The sequence below is a fragment of the Marmota flaviventris genome, chromosome 14, assembly GCF_047511675.1.
Source record: "Marmota flaviventris isolate mMarFla1 chromosome 14, mMarFla1.hap1, whole genome shotgun sequence".
NCBI classification, from domain to species: domain Eukaryota; kingdom Metazoa; phylum Chordata; class Mammalia; order Rodentia; family Sciuridae; genus Marmota; species Marmota flaviventris.
The window spans coordinates 30,491,903-30,508,651 of NC_092511.1; the positions used below are offsets into that span (position 1 = coordinate 30,491,903).

General features: G+C 36.1%; 2 protein-coding genes across 7 annotated transcripts in view; one reads left to right on the top strand and one right to left on the bottom strand.

Moving 5' to 3' along the window:
• Dhx57 (DExH-box helicase 57) overlaps positions 1-7,831 on the bottom strand; it is a 47,519-nt gene extending 39,688 nt beyond the window's left edge. Inside the window, exons 1-3 of one of the 4 annotated variants that reach the window (XM_071601512.1) lie at positions 7,787-7,831; positions 4,314-4,426; positions 440-669 (exon numbers count right to left, since the gene is read on the bottom strand). In XM_071601512.1, coding sequence (XP_071457613.1) covers positions 440-663 — 224 coding nt within the window. In that variant the 5' untranslated portion in view covers positions 664-669; positions 4,314-4,426; positions 7,787-7,831. Of the gene's footprint in view, positions 1-439; positions 670-4,313; positions 4,427-7,506; positions 7,758-7,786 lie in introns of those variants that run through there. The other 3 variants (XM_071601511.1, XM_027934566.2, XM_071601513.1) reach the window with 3 other exon arrangements.
• A 72-nt stretch (positions 7,832-7,903) lies between these two features.
• Morn2 (MORN repeat containing 2) lies at positions 7,904-16,413 on the top strand. Of its 3 annotated transcripts, XM_071601229.1 has the most exons (5): positions 7,904-8,009; positions 11,841-11,894; positions 12,292-12,416; positions 14,375-14,511; positions 16,191-16,413. In XM_071601229.1, exons 4-5 carry the CDS (start codon positions 14,375-14,377, stop codon positions 16,291-16,293), a joined length of 240 nt encoding a protein of 79 aa, XP_071457330.1. In that variant the 5' UTR covers positions 7,904-8,009; positions 11,841-11,894; positions 12,292-12,416; the 3' UTR covers positions 16,294-16,413. The 3 variants fall into 3 exon arrangements, with proteins under 3 accessions (XP_071457330.1, XP_071457327.1, XP_071457329.1); XM_071601226.1 differs by lacking the exon at positions 11,841-11,894 and having other exon boundaries at positions 7,925-8,009; positions 12,310-12,416; XM_071601228.1 differs by lacking the exons at positions 11,841-11,894; positions 12,292-12,416 and having other exon boundaries at positions 7,951-8,009.
• Positions 16,414-16,749: the final 336 nt, after the last annotated feature.

The following is a 16,749-nucleotide window of genomic DNA, read 5'->3' on the forward strand; positions in this document are numbered from 1 at the left end:
AAAAAAAAAATCATAACCAGACTTCATCATATTGGAACTGCTCAGAAAAAAAAAAAATTGATCAGATCATTAATCATTAAAAATTTGGCTGCACTAACTCAAGAATCCCCTGGAGAAAGCAATGTTAATGATGACCACTTCTTTTCCAAAATTTACTTTCCTAGTAACATCGAGTTCAATAGTATTATACTCAATTCACAGTGTCATGCGGGTATAATGTTAACTTTAGAGTTCAACCTACACATACTCAACATCAACAACAAAACCCCCAACAAGGTTTAGAAAAATTACAAACAGGCAGACTTCCAGGTTTTAAAATAAGAACAATTAACTTGACCAGAATTATTTGGCCTTCCCCTCCTCTCCATCAGACACCTGTTGTCAATTACATTAGGAATTGATACTGTTTCCATTTTTAAACATTCAAGAGTATAATGACCTGGATGAGTGCTTTGATTCACTGAAGATACAAAAGTCATCTCCATCATCCCAAATTCTACTTGAGGCCTTTCTGTTGCCACCAACACCACTGCCACCGCCACCACCACTGCCACCACTTCCATGAGGTTTATTAGTATGACTCCTGCTTCCTCTTCCTCCTTTAGAAGATCCTTTTCCACCTCCTTTGCCTGGCTTGCCTTTTCTTCTTACTGAAGAACTCATTTTCACCTGAAGGAGAAAAAGAAAAATATAGGCATTATAAAACTAGGCAAGTGTAATAATAATTCTTTGTCAAAGTTATGAGTATAGCTTACTTTAAGAAATAAAGAAAAATGCAGATTTTTAAAAAGACTAGTTTAGAAGCAGTGTGCTAAATTGCTTAACAAAAAATTTCCAAGTACATATCTCTCAGATCTAATATTTAATGAGTTTCTCTGATACAGATTTCTTAACCAGGAATGATTATCAGAATGTGGGTGAACCAGTTTGCAAGGGAAAACCAAGGAATAAAAAAAACCACTGGGAGGAGCCCTCTTGGGGTCAAAACATATAACAAAGAAGAACCTCAGAAAATATCACTTCAAACTCAGCCACAATTTGATGGGATTAATTAGTAGAGGGAGTTACTCCACTGGGCATTGTTGAAAACTGAGCAATCAACCAGCAATTGGTGGAAGTTAACAGCTATGTGTCAGAGGAAGAAAAAGAAAGCCCTATCAAAACTACTGTCATAACAGTGTAACTCTGGGCATACCCAAAGCTGTATTTCCCCAAGGAACAGTATCAGAGCTTAATACTGTGGGTAGGAAATAGACTTCACTAAAATAATCCTCCCAGTCTAAAAGTTAAACAAAGAACTGACATTAAATTCTGGACAGAGAAGAACTAGTACCCCATAGTTGCTAGAATATATTATAAAAAATTATTAGTTTCAAAAAGGAACATTAAAATGATATGTGACACATTAAAAACATGTACAGACTTATGTTACTTGAGCATGACTCATACATGGAGTAGTATGGGGCACAAACTGCCTATGAGTGAGACCAAATGTCAAATTTAACAGAAAAGACTTTAAAATAGTCATTAAAAATATATTCACAAAAATAAAGGAAAGCATGATTAAAGAAGTAAAGGAAGGTAAAATGACCATGTCATATAAAATTGAGATTATCAGGGGCTGGGGTTGTGGCTCAGTGGTAGAGTACTAGCCTAGTATGTGCGAGGCCCTGGGTTCGATCCTCAGCACCACATAAAAATACATAAATAAAATAAAGGCATTGTGTTCAACTACAACTACAAAATAAATATTTTTTAAAAATTGAGATTATCAATAAAGAGATAAAAAAAAGAACCAAATGGAAATTCTGGAGTTGGAAAGTACAACTTAAATACAAAAAGTCACTAGAGGTGATGAGCTACAGTGTCTACAGACTGGCAAAACAAGTAACTGGTGAATATGAAAAAAAGATTGACAGTGATTTTTCAAGTTGAAAAACAAAGAATGGAGAAAAATGAATAGAACCTCACAGAAAAGTGGGATACCACCAAGTGTACCAAATGCACATAACAGGAGTACCAGAACAAACAGAGAGAAAGGAAGGAACAGGACAAATGGTCAAAGAAACAATGCAGGAAACTTCTCTAATTTATTGAAAAACAATAGCCTATATATTCGGAAGCTCAACAGACTCCAAAAAGAATAAACAAAGAAATCCACAGACACATTGTAGTAAAGATCACATTACTGAAGGTCAAGGACAAGGAGAAACATCTTGAAAACACAAGAGAAAAACAACTCATCACTTATAAGAGAAACTCCTGTAAAATAAATAGCTGATTTCTCAGAATAAACAATGGAGAGCAGAAGGTAGTGACATATATATTTAAAGTACTCAACAACAACAACAACAACAACAAAAAAACCCTTAGAAAAGCTATCTTTCAAAAATAAAGGAGAAAGAAAATATTTCCCAGAAAAATAAAACTGACAGATTTGTTGCCTGTAGACCTGCCTTAAAACAAACACTAATGGAAATTCTTCAAGCTAAGCAAGTGTTCCCATATGGTACATTCAAATCCACATGATAAAACAAAGAGCACTGGTAAAGGTTAAGTATGTAATTATAAATAAACAAAACAAATGTATATTTTTCTCTTTTCTCCTCAATTTAAAAAGCAATTAAGCCAACTGGGTGGCACAAGCCAGCAACTGGACTGAGGCGGTTGAGGCAGAAGGTTCACAAGGTTGAACTTAGCAAAACCCTTTCTCAAATAAGAAATAAAAATGAAACATGACAATAACTAGTTTAAGTTACTATGTTTTCATTCTCCATTTATTAAAAATCATATTATTTATGTCTGAAACTGGTGCTCATATGGAGAAGAAAGTAATTTATTTCATCAAAGAACTAAACACTAATGTCATCTAAAAAAATAAAGATTTATCCTTAAGTAGCAAAAAAAAAAAGACTGGTAAAGCAACCCTGGGTTCAATCCTGAGTACTAAAATTAAAAAGAAAATATATAAAATAATATGTATAAGATATAATGTTGGAACTATAACCATAGGAATAAAAAATAAAATACATGTGTAATATATCTGTACAGAGTAGACAGGTGGGAGCAATATTGTATTGGCTAAGAAAATGACTACAAATGTTAAAGGAATAATTATAAAAGTGTATTGTTGGGTTTATAACATTAATAGGTATAATATGTATAAACAATACCACGAGGAGGGAAAGGAATATATATAGTATTAATCCTTATGTATATTGCTGGAATCAAGCTTGTACAAATCTGAAGCTGATTCCAATAAATTAAGATGTATATGTTAGACCCCAGAACAATCACTAAAAATATATTATAAAATGTTCACTTAATGAATAAAAGAAAGCAGTAAAGTAGGAAGAAAGGAACAAATAGATATGAGATGTATATCAACAAAAAGCAGAATGGAATGATAGCTGTAACCCCCACTATATTATTAATAATAAATATAAGTGGATTAAATAATGCAATAAAAAGATGGGCTAGATTTAAAAAATTCTAACTATATCTAATTTTTTAAAGTCTGATTTCCATTTTATTATTTTTTCCCCCAGAAAATGGTTTTTCTTCAGTTCATTTCATGGGTTTTGGTGGAAATTATAGGGCAGCACCAGCAGGTCTAAACACATGTGTGGAGGTGAGGGAGTTCAGTCTTTACAGGGTTCACGAGATCAGTTCCTAAACCACCTTGCTATGATTGGCACAACTCACATAGTAAGGCAACTTCACATAGAGCTTGAGAAGCATATCGAAGACACTTGCTTGGGAAATGTCCCTGATAGCTGTAGTCTCAACTATGTTTTGAATGATGGACTTCTTAATAGCCTTTCCCTTGGGAACATACCAGGTACAGTTCATACAGTGAATAGGCTACATGTGGTCATGGCCCTTGCTCCTTTTTGGCATGGCCACTGTTCCTTCTTCTTCTTTTTTTTTTTTTTTTGTTTATCATCTTGGAAGGAAAAACCCAACTAACTATATGTTATCTATAGGAGAGACACTATAAATTTAAAGGTTTAAATAAATCAGGAGTAAAAGGATGGAAAAAGACAAATTATACAAACAGAAACCACAAGAAAGGTGGAGTTGCTAGGTTAATATCAGGCAGAAATGTTATGTGAATGAACATATATAAACAATGAACAATGAAATATTCATCTAGCCATTTCTTGTATATCAGATCCTGGGAATATAACAGTAAAGACAAAATTCCTGCCTCATGAAGAAATATCCTTTAAAGGATAAAACAGACAATAAATAGATATATAGTATCAAATAAGTAGTGTCTTAGTCTGTTCCCTGTTGCTATAGCACAATACCTGAGGCTGATGGATTTATAGAATAAAGGTTTATTTTGGCTCACAGTTTTGGAGGTTGGAAAGTAGAAGAATATGATGCCGACATCTGCTCTGATTCTGGTGAGGGCCTCATGCTGTATCATAACATGGAGGAAAAACAAAAGGGCAAGTGTGTATGTGAGGAAGAGACACAACAGGAGGGGCTGCCTTGCTTTATAATAACCTATTATCATGAGAATGATCCCATTCCCTCAAGAAAACCATAATCTCTCTTAATGACCTAACCACCTCTTAAAGGCCCCATCTCCCAATATCATCAAAATGGCAACCAAATTTCAATCTGAGTTTCCCAGTGGTCAAATCATACTCAAACCAGAGCAGGTGTTATCAAGGAAAAACAAAAACAAAAACAACCTCTTGAGGCTTTTGTTACAGAGTAGTTGTTTAAGGACTCTCTGAGATCACGTTTGAATGGATATCTGAACAAATTTGGAGAATAAGCCATGAAATACTCGTGAAAGGAACATTCTAAGTAGAAGCAATGATAGATTTAAGAGTTCAGGATAGGGCTGGGGTTGTAGCTTAGTGGTACAGTGCTTGCCTAGCACGTGTGAGATACTGGGTTCCATCCTCAGCATCACATATAAATAAACAAAATAAAGATATTGTGTCCATCTAAGACTAAAAAAAAAAAATTAAAAAAAAAGGGTATGTGCTGGTCTGAATGAATAATAAGAAGTATGAAATGAGGAAAGGAGATGAGGCCAGAGAGTATAAAAGGTCATAAGTCCAGGGAAGGATTTTGGGTTTTATTATAAATATGATAGGAAGTCACTACTAAAGAGCTGGGACAAAAGCTTGACTTATGTTTTAAAACAATTATTCTAACTGCTATTTGACAAATAAAGTTGGGGTGGGTGAAGAAAAACCAAAGAGGTCAGTTAGGAAACTGATACAGTTGTTCAAGATAGAGAAAAAATACAGTGGTTTGAACTAGGATAGATGCAGTGGAGTTAAGTGGTCCAAGTTCTGAACGCATTTTAAAGGTAGATAAATTACATAAGTGGTATGAGAGAAAAGAATCAAGATTATGATAAGACTTTTGGATATGAGCTAAATGGATAAATAGTAGTTTCATGTACTTAGAAGAGGAATATTGGGGAGGAATGAATTTGAGGCGAGTATAATGAGATTAGACTGGCTTTGTTAACATTTGAGAGGTTGATTTGATACTTTAATGGAAATGTATAAAAGGTAGTTGGATATATGAGTCTGTATTGAAGGGAAAGGTAGGGTTATTGTACTTAATACTCCAAAAGATTGTCAGATAAATATAATTTTCTATTTTTTACAGAGGAGGAAACCAAAACAAGGAACATATGTGATTTGCCTAATAGCACCAACTATATAAGCAAAGCCTGGAATCACGGTTTGAATAAATCCATTTGACTCTGAAGCTGAGATTCTTCCATGATAACTTCTCATTCACACGCACATACATACATACACACACACACACACACACACACACACACCTTTTATCTTAATCCAAAATTTAAAGGTAGTTTGGCTTCTCTCTGATTTGTGCCCAGTTGTTAATTTATAAGGATGACCAATTGGCCACATGGAGAGGTCAATGACACTGAAACAAAAGTTTAATCTGACTCATAAATCCTCTAGAACCAGAAAGCATGCTGTGCCAGGCAGCAGTTTGGTGGAAAGGAACAAAGGGAAGGCCTAGGCTGTGAAGCCAAGACTCTCAAGACGAAGGGATCTCTATTACAAAAACAAAAAAAGTTTATCAAGGCAAAGAAAAGTACTTTTCTGGACTGTGTGGGGTTAACAATCTGGGAAGTTCATACACAAACAGGGTACAGTGGCTGGCCATGATGGGATTTGAGTCAAAGTTTTAAAATAAACAGTCTTTTGATAACTGATTACTTTCCATTATTTCCTTCCCCCTCCAATCCTCTGGCCCTTATAATTAAATTAGGGCAACCCCCAATTTTTCTTTCATCAGGCCACAGCCTTTCTTGGGGCTTCTGCAGGAAAAGCCAGGCAGGACAAACAGTTAAGGACTAGCTAGTTTGAATAATTCTAGGTAGGCCCTGGGAGGCATCAGGGAGGGCTGTCCCTAATTGTCCAGCATCTGGTCCTAGATTGATTTACGGAAGGGACAATATGGGCTTGATGTGTGAGCTTGGAAAAGGAAGTGTTGGGGAGTATGGACTCTGGTCCTTTGTTAGCTAACCTTGGAAAGGGCAGTTTTTTCCTCACCAGGTAGGACCTCAAAATGTCAAAACATCATAGAGAATAAAAACATGATTAACACATCCTTCCAATCTGAATTTGAAGACTCAATCATTACAAATCCCTGACTCCAGATTCCTTGTAGATAAGAATAGTATAAGAAGCCAAATTATAAGTTCTATAAAAACAGAACACAAAAAATTAAAAGATTAACAGGTGATCAAAACAATGGGACAAACTGAATTTATTAATGTTATGCAATAATAATTATCTATTGTTAATAAAACTTAGAAAAATTGGAAAGGATATACAAATCAAACAGATAAATCAGAACTTTATCTAAAAAATCACCCAGTCCAGGTAAATTTATGTACTAAGAAACATTAGGAAAAAAGCAAGATACTAAACTGATTTAAAACAATTTGTCTCACACCAATCCAGAAAATGTTACCTTTACAACTTGATCTGAAATTTTGCACATAAAATTTTGAATAAAGACTTTCTGGCTGTCGTTGTATCCAATATCACTCTCTTCCCAGACATTTTGGGAGAATAAGAAATATGTTGTACAATCCACAGGCTTAGATTCCACTATTCTATTCCATCTAGCCTTGGAAGATTCCATCTTTCTTCACCTAAGTTTGGCTCGAAGAATATCCTTTGTTTCACACCCAAGTTTGGCTCCCACGTACAGCATCGCCCCAAACTGGGCACAGAAAACTGAAGACACTCCGTTTTTATCTCATGCAAATCTCGGACCAGAAAGAATCATCCAGCTTCATTCAGCTACCCAGACACGTACCGTTCTTTGCTCCTAATCCTTTCCCCAAATAGTTAAACTCGACTCGAAATGGAGACAGAGACAGGAAACCGAGTCTGAGCCCCTCCAATCCAACCCCGCTCCAAGCCTGAATCCGCTCTCCCGCCTCAAGCCTGAGCGTGGAGAACCTTCGCTGCAGCCCACCTGGTCCGGTCCCAGGGCCTGGGATCCTGCTGGTCCTGATACACTGGTGCCAGGCAAACCAGGCTGGGGCACAGCGGGACAGGATGCTCCTCAGATGCTGACCACTCTCGGAGCAGGGAGGCGGCCGCACACTGACAACTGGGGCGACGCACAAACCACGCACACAAACACACACCACTGATCCGCCTTAAGGGAGGTTAGCTATGCTTCCCGGCTGTCGGGAGGCGGCGCCCAGGGGTAAGGGGTCGCAGCTGGACTCAGCCACCCCCATGGACCTCACCTGGAGCGGCTCCGCGGCGGCCCAGCTGCGGCTGCACAGCTTCGGCGCCTCCTGATTGGCTCATCGCATATTCGCTTCCGGGTGAGAGGTTGCCCGGTTGCCCAAGCAACCGAGTCGCTCTGGGAGCTGTGTGGGCTAGCGCTTTGCTCCCTCCATACCGCAGAGCTGGCAGCCCAAGGGGAATCGCAGAGTCCAGAAAGTTTCTCCGACCTCTCTCCAGCAAGTGAGTGCCCTTCCTCCCAAGGCCCTGGCGGGGAAGGGCACCTGTAAATAGAATTTTTGGGAGCCAGAGCTCAGCCCGGTAACTCCCGACCGGGTGTGACAAATCTGTGTACACTGCGGTGTGGGGGGGATTCTGACATTGATTCAGCCCGAATTCGTTGTTGTGACACCTTAGGCAAGAGCCAGCCTCTCTGGGCTTCAGTTTCCTTCATGGTGCTGGATGGTGTCGATCTTTGAGGTTCCGTCCACTTCCAACATTCCAAAGTTTCGAATGTGGAACTTTCTAAGGGCAATTGAAAATAGTTCCGTGTCTTTTACGATTACTTTTAGTGTTCTGCTTAGTAGACATTTAATGACCCTTCCTAAGTGCCATTCATTCGCTAAATAGACAGTTCATATTAATACTAAACACTGAACTCAGGAGGGGGATAAAAAAGATTTGATTAACTCGCGAGTCCTGTCCTGAGGAGATGGGTGTGATAGGGAATTCTGACACGAAAGCATTGTTTTAATAGAGCCCTAAGTACTGTGGGGGCTTCTTAAAAGAATCTGGGGGGAAAGAGAAACGAGAAAACTTTGAGACTGACAATTCTTGAGCTGGTGCTACAGGATAACAATGGCTAATACCTACAGAGTTAGACACTAGCCTAGTGCTTTACGTGGATTAGCTCATTTAATCTAAGGATGAGGAAATTGAGACATAACTAATTTGTCCAACTATAAAGGGGGAGTCCCATTCACCTACGTGGACTAATGCCAGGGCATGCCTGAACCCCTAAATACTGTACTATACTTTCCAACTCCTCCAGGATGAGTTAACCAGCCAAAGAAGAGATGTGTGTTGCAGGGAAAAAAGTACAGTATTGCTGCTGGAGCTTTTACAAGGACATCTCTAGATCATTAAACACAGAAAGCAATTCTGTGTCCCTGTCCTCTTGGAAATTTTGAAGACATATATCTGTTTACCTCTACAGCCAAATCAGAATGACTGGGAAAAAATGAACAAATATAGTTAAATTTTTATTCTTCTAAGATTTAGTGTAATTGATGTCTATATTTAATCCCAAACAAGGTCAGAATTCCAGCAAGATTGCGCTCTACTCCTCACAGCACTTCCATATTGTTATCAGAATTCTAATTATAGTCTATTTTAAAAGTTATTCTTTAAAAACATTTTTTTATAATTGTAGATGGACAGAATTTCTTTATTTTTATGTTGTGCTGAGGGTGGAACCCAGTGCCTCACACATGCTAGGCAAGCGCTCTGCCACTGAGCTACAGCCCCAGCCCTTAAAAGTTTTTCTTAATAATAAATTCCTAAACTGGGTGCAGAATGCCTGTAATCACAGCAGCTTTGGAGGCTGAGGTAGGATTACAAGTTCAAAGCCAGCCTCATCAACTTGGCAAGGCCCTAAGTAACTCACTGTGACCGTGTCTCTAAATAAAATACAAAAAAGGATGGGGGTGAGAAATATGGTGGAATGTGACAGACATCATTACCCTAGGTACATTGTATGATTGCAGGAATGGTGTGACCCTGCTTTGGGTACAACCAGAGAAGTCCAAAATTGTGCTCCAGTTGTGTTCAATAATTGAAGAGCATTCTGTAATGTATAACTGATTAGAATAAATAAATAAATAAATACCCAAAGTAGGGTCACAGGGATGGTGTGACCCTACTTTGGGTACAACCAGAGAAGTCCAAAATTATGCTCCAATTGTGTTGAATAATCAAAAAGCATTCTGTAATGTATAACTGATTAGAATAAATAAACAAACAAATACATACATAAAATTAAAAAGGACTGGGAATGTGGGTCAGAGGTTAAACACCCCCTGGGATTAAATCAATCCCTGGTTGTTAATAATAATAAAATTCCTAATGACATAAAATAATATTACTTAACAGAAAGTATTTTTTTCTCAAAAATAAAATAAAAATGCATTTTTACTAATTGCTTTGTTCCTCATTTTGTTTTTGTTTTCTTATTTTCTCCTGGATTCATTTTTCTCCCTATTAGAGTTTATTTCCTTGTATTTCTTTCAAGGACAAAGTGTGAGTACTAAATTCTGAATTCTGCCACGTCCAAAAAATAGTTTAGTTTCCATCACTTTGGACTGATATTTTTGCTGAGGGTAGAACATTGGGTTCAAATAATTTCCCCCCTCAAAGATTTAAATACATCACATTTTTGTTTTTAATATCTACTATTGCTTATGTCAGTCTGATTCTTATTTTTTTTACTTTGTTATAGGTAATCTGGTTTTTGTTTGCCTAATTGGCATTTGTCTCTGTGTTGTTGAATTTTACTTCAAATTGTCTACCTGTGCAGTTTACTTAGTATTCATTTACAGTCCAAGCACTCATTTTCTTCAGGTCTAACAAGTTTTTGAGTATTCAAATATTGTGTCCTCCCCTTATTCTTTCCCTCTAGAAATTTTATTAAACTGGCATTAAATATTTTGGATCTATTTTCCATTATCTTAGAATTTTTCTTTGTGCTACTTTCTGTGAGAAATTTCGACCTAATCTACCAGTTCACTAATTTACTTTTCAATTAAATCCATTCTACTATCCAATCCTTCTGAAAGTTTTATTTCACCAGTTTTATTATTAAGTTCCTTGCTAATTGATTTTTAGCTGCCTGTTCCTCCTTCTCTCTCTGAGGATGTTAGAGTATTTTAAAGTCTTAAACCTATTGTGCTATTAACTCTTGAGATGAGCCTCCAACCTTTCTCAGTTGGCACTTAAGTTACCTTTTAAATTAAAACTATCTGTTCCCTTACCCTATGCAGAGATTCAGTAGATGTGAGGTAGGGCCTAGGAACTTAGAGATATTCAAGCCGATTCTTACGCATAGGCCACACTTTGACTAACATCTTAATAGAGTCTACTGTCCAAGAAGTTAGAGTTCACTTATTCTCTATATATTTTCTTCAGTTTTGGAAAAAAATATATTGTTTTACATTTTGCATTTAGTCTACTAAGTGTTCCAGGGTTCAGAGACAGAGATTCCCCTCAGTCTTGTGGTCTTCTTTTTTTCCTTTTTAAAACCTGGTCTCCATTCCAGACTCACTCTACTTAGACTTCCCTCCTTCCTCACTTATTATATTTTATATTTCCTCCTATTACCTAATCAAATATTCCTCACCACCTTACCTCTGTTGAACATAAATTTGTACATCAATGTTATAGCAGCATTATCCTTAACAGCCTCAAACTAGAAACAACTTAAATGTACATCAAGTGATGAATATGCTATTTCTATACAATATATTTGTTAATAAGAAGGAACAGAGAACGAAGTTTTGATACTTGGTACAAACTGATGAAACTTGAAAACGTGTTAAGTGAAAGAAGCCAGTCACAAAGGACCATTTATTGAATCCATTTCTAAGAAATAAATAGGCAAATCTATTGAGATAGTAAGTAGATTAGTGGGTAATGGGGAATGGAGTTTTGAGGGGAATGGTGAGTGAGTACTGGTGGGCACAGGATTTTTTGGGGGGGTAATTAAAATATTCTAAAATTAGATTGTGGTGATAGTTGCACAACTCTATATACTCAATATACTAAAATATTGAATTATATACTTTAAAGGATTAATTTGTGATATGTAAATTACACATTAATAAAGTTGTTATATTAAATGATCACTCATTTAGTCAAAATTATTTATTTCCCCAAAACCCTACACTAGACATGAAACTACCAAGTAATATAGTTGTGTTATTGTGAATTGAGTCTATTTAGGTAGTGCTTAACCCTCACTTATAGGTCTTATGACACAAAATATTTAAACTTATATGACTCTTTTCAAATCTTTTAAAGCAACTTCAGAAGTGTACAAGATAAATTTTATATTTCCCAATGGAGACAAGTATGGTAAGCATACATTTCAATTACTTTTCCTCTGCAGAATATTAAATAGCCTAAGAATAAATAAATGAGACTCACATTTTATGAAACTGCTATTGGGATATTATTTCAAGTAAAATAACAGAAATCCTAATAGATGAACAGATTTAAAATCAAAACTCCATCATTATGTCTAGATTGTATGGAAATTTATAGAATCTGCTAGTCTTTTTGGTCCTGGGTCTCAGTGGTTACAAGATGTTCTGAGTTCATGTATTGTCTTATCTCTGCTGTCATTGGTTTTAATGCTGGGAAGCCAAAAAAAGCAAACAAGACAAAAAAAAAACAAAACCCACATGTCTTTTCCCCAGACATTAATACTATAATTTTTAGTCAAACACAAGTCCTATTTAAAAATCTTTAGTATTTCTCCCTTGTTTAGATGGTGAATGTATACGAACATCTTCTGGAATTTATGAGAGAAATGGAATAGGTATTCATACCACTCCTAATGGGATTGTCTACACAGGAAACTGGAAAGATGACAAGGTATTATTGTTGTTTGGAGGTTTTTTGTTGTTTGTTGGCATTGACCCCAGGCCCTCACACATGCCAGGAAAGCACTGAGCTACATTCCCAAGACATTTTATTTTTTATTTTGAGACAGGACATCACTAAATTGCTCAGGCTGGCCTCCAATTTAGGATCTTCCTGCTTCAGCCTCCCAAGTATCTGGGATTACAAGTGTTAGCCACTGTGCCCAGTTTATTGTTGTTTTTTCTATTTGTTATTTATTTATTCTAATTAGGTATATATGACAGCAGAATGCATTTCAATTCATTGTACACAAATGGAGCACAACTTTTCATTTCTCTGGTAGTACACGATGTAGAGTCACATACATGCAGTCATATATGTACCTAGGGTAATGATGTCCATCTCATTCCACCATCTTTCCTGCCCTCATACCCCCTCCCCTCATACCCCCTCCCCTCCCCTCTCACCCCTTGCCCAAAGTTCCTCCATTCTTCCCATGCTCTGTCCCCATTATGAATCAGCATCCACTTATCAGAGAGAATATTCAGCCTTTGGTTTTTTAGGATTAGTTTACTTTGCTTAACATGATATTCTTCAACTCCATCCATTTACCTGCAAATGCCGTAATTTTATTCTCTTTTAATGCTGAGTAATATTCCATTGTGAATATACATCAACAGTTTCTTTATCCATTCATCTATTGAAGGACATTTAGGTTGGTTCCACAGTTTAGCTATTGTAATTTGAGCTGCTATGAACATTTTTGTGGCTTTTCAATATAGAATGCTGATTTTAAGTCCTTTGGGTAAAGACCAAGGAGTGGGATAGCTGGGTCAAATGGTGGTTCCCTTCCAAGTTTTCTAAGGAATCTCCATACTGCTTTTTAGAGTGGTTGCACCAATTTGCAGTGCTACCAACAATGTATGTTTTCCCCCACATCCTCGCCAACACTTATTATTACTGTATTCTTGATAATTGCCATTCTGACTGGAGTGAGATTTGCATTTCTCTAATTACTAGAAGTTGAACATTTTTTTCATATACTTGTTGATCTATTATTGTTTTTAATACTGATTGTAAATGAATAATCCTATAGGCTAGATGATTCCATACATTTTACCATTAATAAAATATATATATGTATATAATGAGTAGACCAAACAATAAAAATAATAAATAATTATATTTAACATATGCCTAATATTAAACTCATGTAGAGAGCTAATCGTGTATCTTTCTCATCTCTTGTTTATGAAGTAAAGTAAAACCCATTAATAATTTTCTCACTTAATCCTAATAACAATCTCCTGAGATAGATGCCATTAACACTCTCATTTTGAGTAGGGAAATCAGACTCAGATTTCTTGCCCAGCTAGTAAGTGATAAAACAAGAATGTGTACTCAGGTTTACTTGAATCCAAATTCACATTCTATATGGCTCTCTACTATTGCCTGAACTAGTGATACCATACTATTCCTGAGCTAACGAAACTTGAAGATTTTTGATGTATTTAATATATCTTGAGGATCCTAATAAATCATCATGGACTCCCATGTGTTCAAATGACTCAATATGAGAACATTTGATTCAGTAGGCTTCACAGACAGATACAGAGGAAGGACAAATAAATTTGTCCTTTTTTTTTTTTTCCCAGGACTAGGGATTGAACCCAGGACACACTACCACTGAGCTACATACCAGTCCTTCTTATTTTTTATTTTAAGACAGAGTCTCACTAGATTGCCTAGGTTGGTGTTGAACTTGTGATCCTCCTGCCTTGGCCTCCCAAGTTGCTGGGAGTATAGGCATGCCCCATCACACCTAGCAAATTTGTTTCTTTTTGTGGAAATAAAGGGTGACACAAACATCATGACTTAATGTTAGATTTATATGTACATAAATATATTTTTTAAAGGCTGGGGGAAACTGAAGTTTTTGTTTCTGAGGGAATTTTCTTTGTTACAAACAGATGAATGGTTTTGGAAAACTTGAGCATTTTTCAGGAGCAGTATATGAAGGACAATTTAAGGACAATATGTTTCATGGATTAGGAACTTACACATTCCCAACTGGGGCAAAGTACACTGGAAATTTCAATGAAAATAGGTAAGCTTTAATTTAAAAATTACTATAATTAAAAAATAGTCTTTGCTTAAATATTATATTTAGTTAATGCTAAATATTCTTTGATAATGTATTCAGTTTTAAGAATTGTTATTTTAGGGGATTGGGAGTATTTTAAGAGAGGCTAGGACTATCATAAGCTTCAAAAAGAGAATATCATTTTTAATGATAATTCATTAGACTATTTGTTTATCCCCTTTACTTCTCTATTAGTATAGAATTTTTTGTAGTCAGTTTGCAGATAGAAAACTTATTGCAATTATTAAGAAAATTTAGGCCAATAATAATTTTCACTTGAAATATTTTGATGCGGGGCTGGGGATGTGGCTCAAGCAGTAGCGCGCTCGCCTGGCATGCGTGCGGCCCGGGTTCAATCCTCAGCACCACATACAAACAAAGATGTTGTGTTCGCCGAGAACTAAAAAATAAATATTAAAATTCTCTCTCTCTCTCTCTCTCTCCCCCTCTCTCTTTAAAAAAAAAAAAAAGAAATATTTTGATGCATTTTTAAAGTAGCCTTGGGAGTAATTTCATAATTATTTATTTCATTTTGACCTGACATGTGCATACCTTTTCAGTAGGCTAATTTTGTTTTCCCCTGCAATCCTGGTTATTGAACCCAGGGCCTCGTGTACGCTAGGCAAGTGTTCTACCACTGTGCTAAATCCCTAATCTTATTAGGCTAATTTTAAAAATCTGAGCAAAATTAGTTAATTTTCAATTTGTAGAAGCATACCCATTATTGCCCTTTCTGAGCATATGCTTATAGGAACATAAAAGTGAAATAAAACATGAATGAAGCTTTGCAAGCTTGATCACACACAGAATACCATGCCATGCTAGCTGGAGGTTCAAGTTCAAGTTCATTTATAAATACTACTATCTTATTTCTAGAATTGAGGTGGTTGATATGAATACATTTTGAGGTGGGTTGGCAAGTGTTCACCTATTTTGACTCTAATTTTGTGACAATAACAGATTACCTTTTCTAACTGATAAAAGGAGACAAAATATCTAACCTATAGGATAAAGCCTGTTTGTTTGTGTGAGTGCATTTTTACTACTCCAAAGTGCCCTAGAAAATACCAGTACAGCAGGGTGTGATGGCACACATCTGTAATCCCAGAAACTCAGGAGGCTAAGGCAAGAGGATGGGGGTTCAAAGCTAGCCTCACCAAAAGCAAGGCAGTAAGACCTGTCTCTAAATAAAATACAAAATAGGGCTGAGGATGTGGCTCAGTGGTTGAGTTCCCCTAAATTCAATCTCCAGTACCCCCCACTCCAAAAACAAACAAACAAAACAAAACAGCACAGAGTATATCACCTCAAACCTAGTTGATGATCAAGAAATATTTGTTAAATAAATAAGTGAACTAATTAAGCCAGATAACCAATATAAATTTTTCATGTTTTGATTGTTTTGGTTTTATATGAAGTGAGCTTATGTGATCCTAAAATTTTGGACATCAAAATTTTTATAATGACTGTGTTTGTTTGGGACAGTGTTTTTTTTTAAAAAATACAATATGAAAGGAGAATTCTGCATTTTAAATCCAAATTTGAAAATGGAAAAATATGCTTCACACATAGGGGTAATGTGCTAGACAGTCTGTAGATTCTTCATCTTGATTAACGCACAAACTTCTTTTTCACTATTGCAGGGTGGAAGGTGAAGGGGAATATACCGATATCTATGGACTAGAATGGAGTGGTAACTTCCATTTCACAGCTGCTCCAGGCCTGAGACTAAAGTTCCAAATGTAGATGTTTTGCACTGAAGTTTAAATGTGGCAATTGAAGCCTTTAGTTGTAAGCAGGGCAGCTAAATTTGTTATCTGAAATGACTTCATACATAACCTTCACAAAATTTCCAATAAAACTATCACTCACTTATGCCTTTTTGAATTTTATTTTCATTATCATATAGTTTTGAATATATTATGTGATTCAATTCAGAGTTTGCTTATTTTAATACATATAGCAGAAATATCCAGATCTTGGCAAAGTTAATTTTCCAATCCTGGATTTTTGTCATCTTTTTTTTCCCCTTGTTTGTGCTTTCATGTTTATTTTTGGAGAAAAAAAAATTTCCCTGCATTATCCTTTGTAAGTATGCAGATATTTGGTCCCTACTGAAATTTTTTATTGTTGTGATAATGCTTACATGAAGTCTACCCTCTTAACAAACATGTTGTGTACAATACATTATTACTGACTACA

Bases quoted from the DNA above. Each gene is read 5' to 3' on its own strand.
- Morn2 (XM_071601229.1), top strand. From the start codon at position 14,375: ATGAATGGTTTTGGAAAACTTGAGCATTTTTCAGGAGCAGTATATGAA. The intron at 14,512-16,190 runs GTAAGCTTTAAT...TCACTATTGCAG, and splicing joins GGAAATTTCAATGAAAATAG to GGTGGAAGGTGAAGGGGAAT.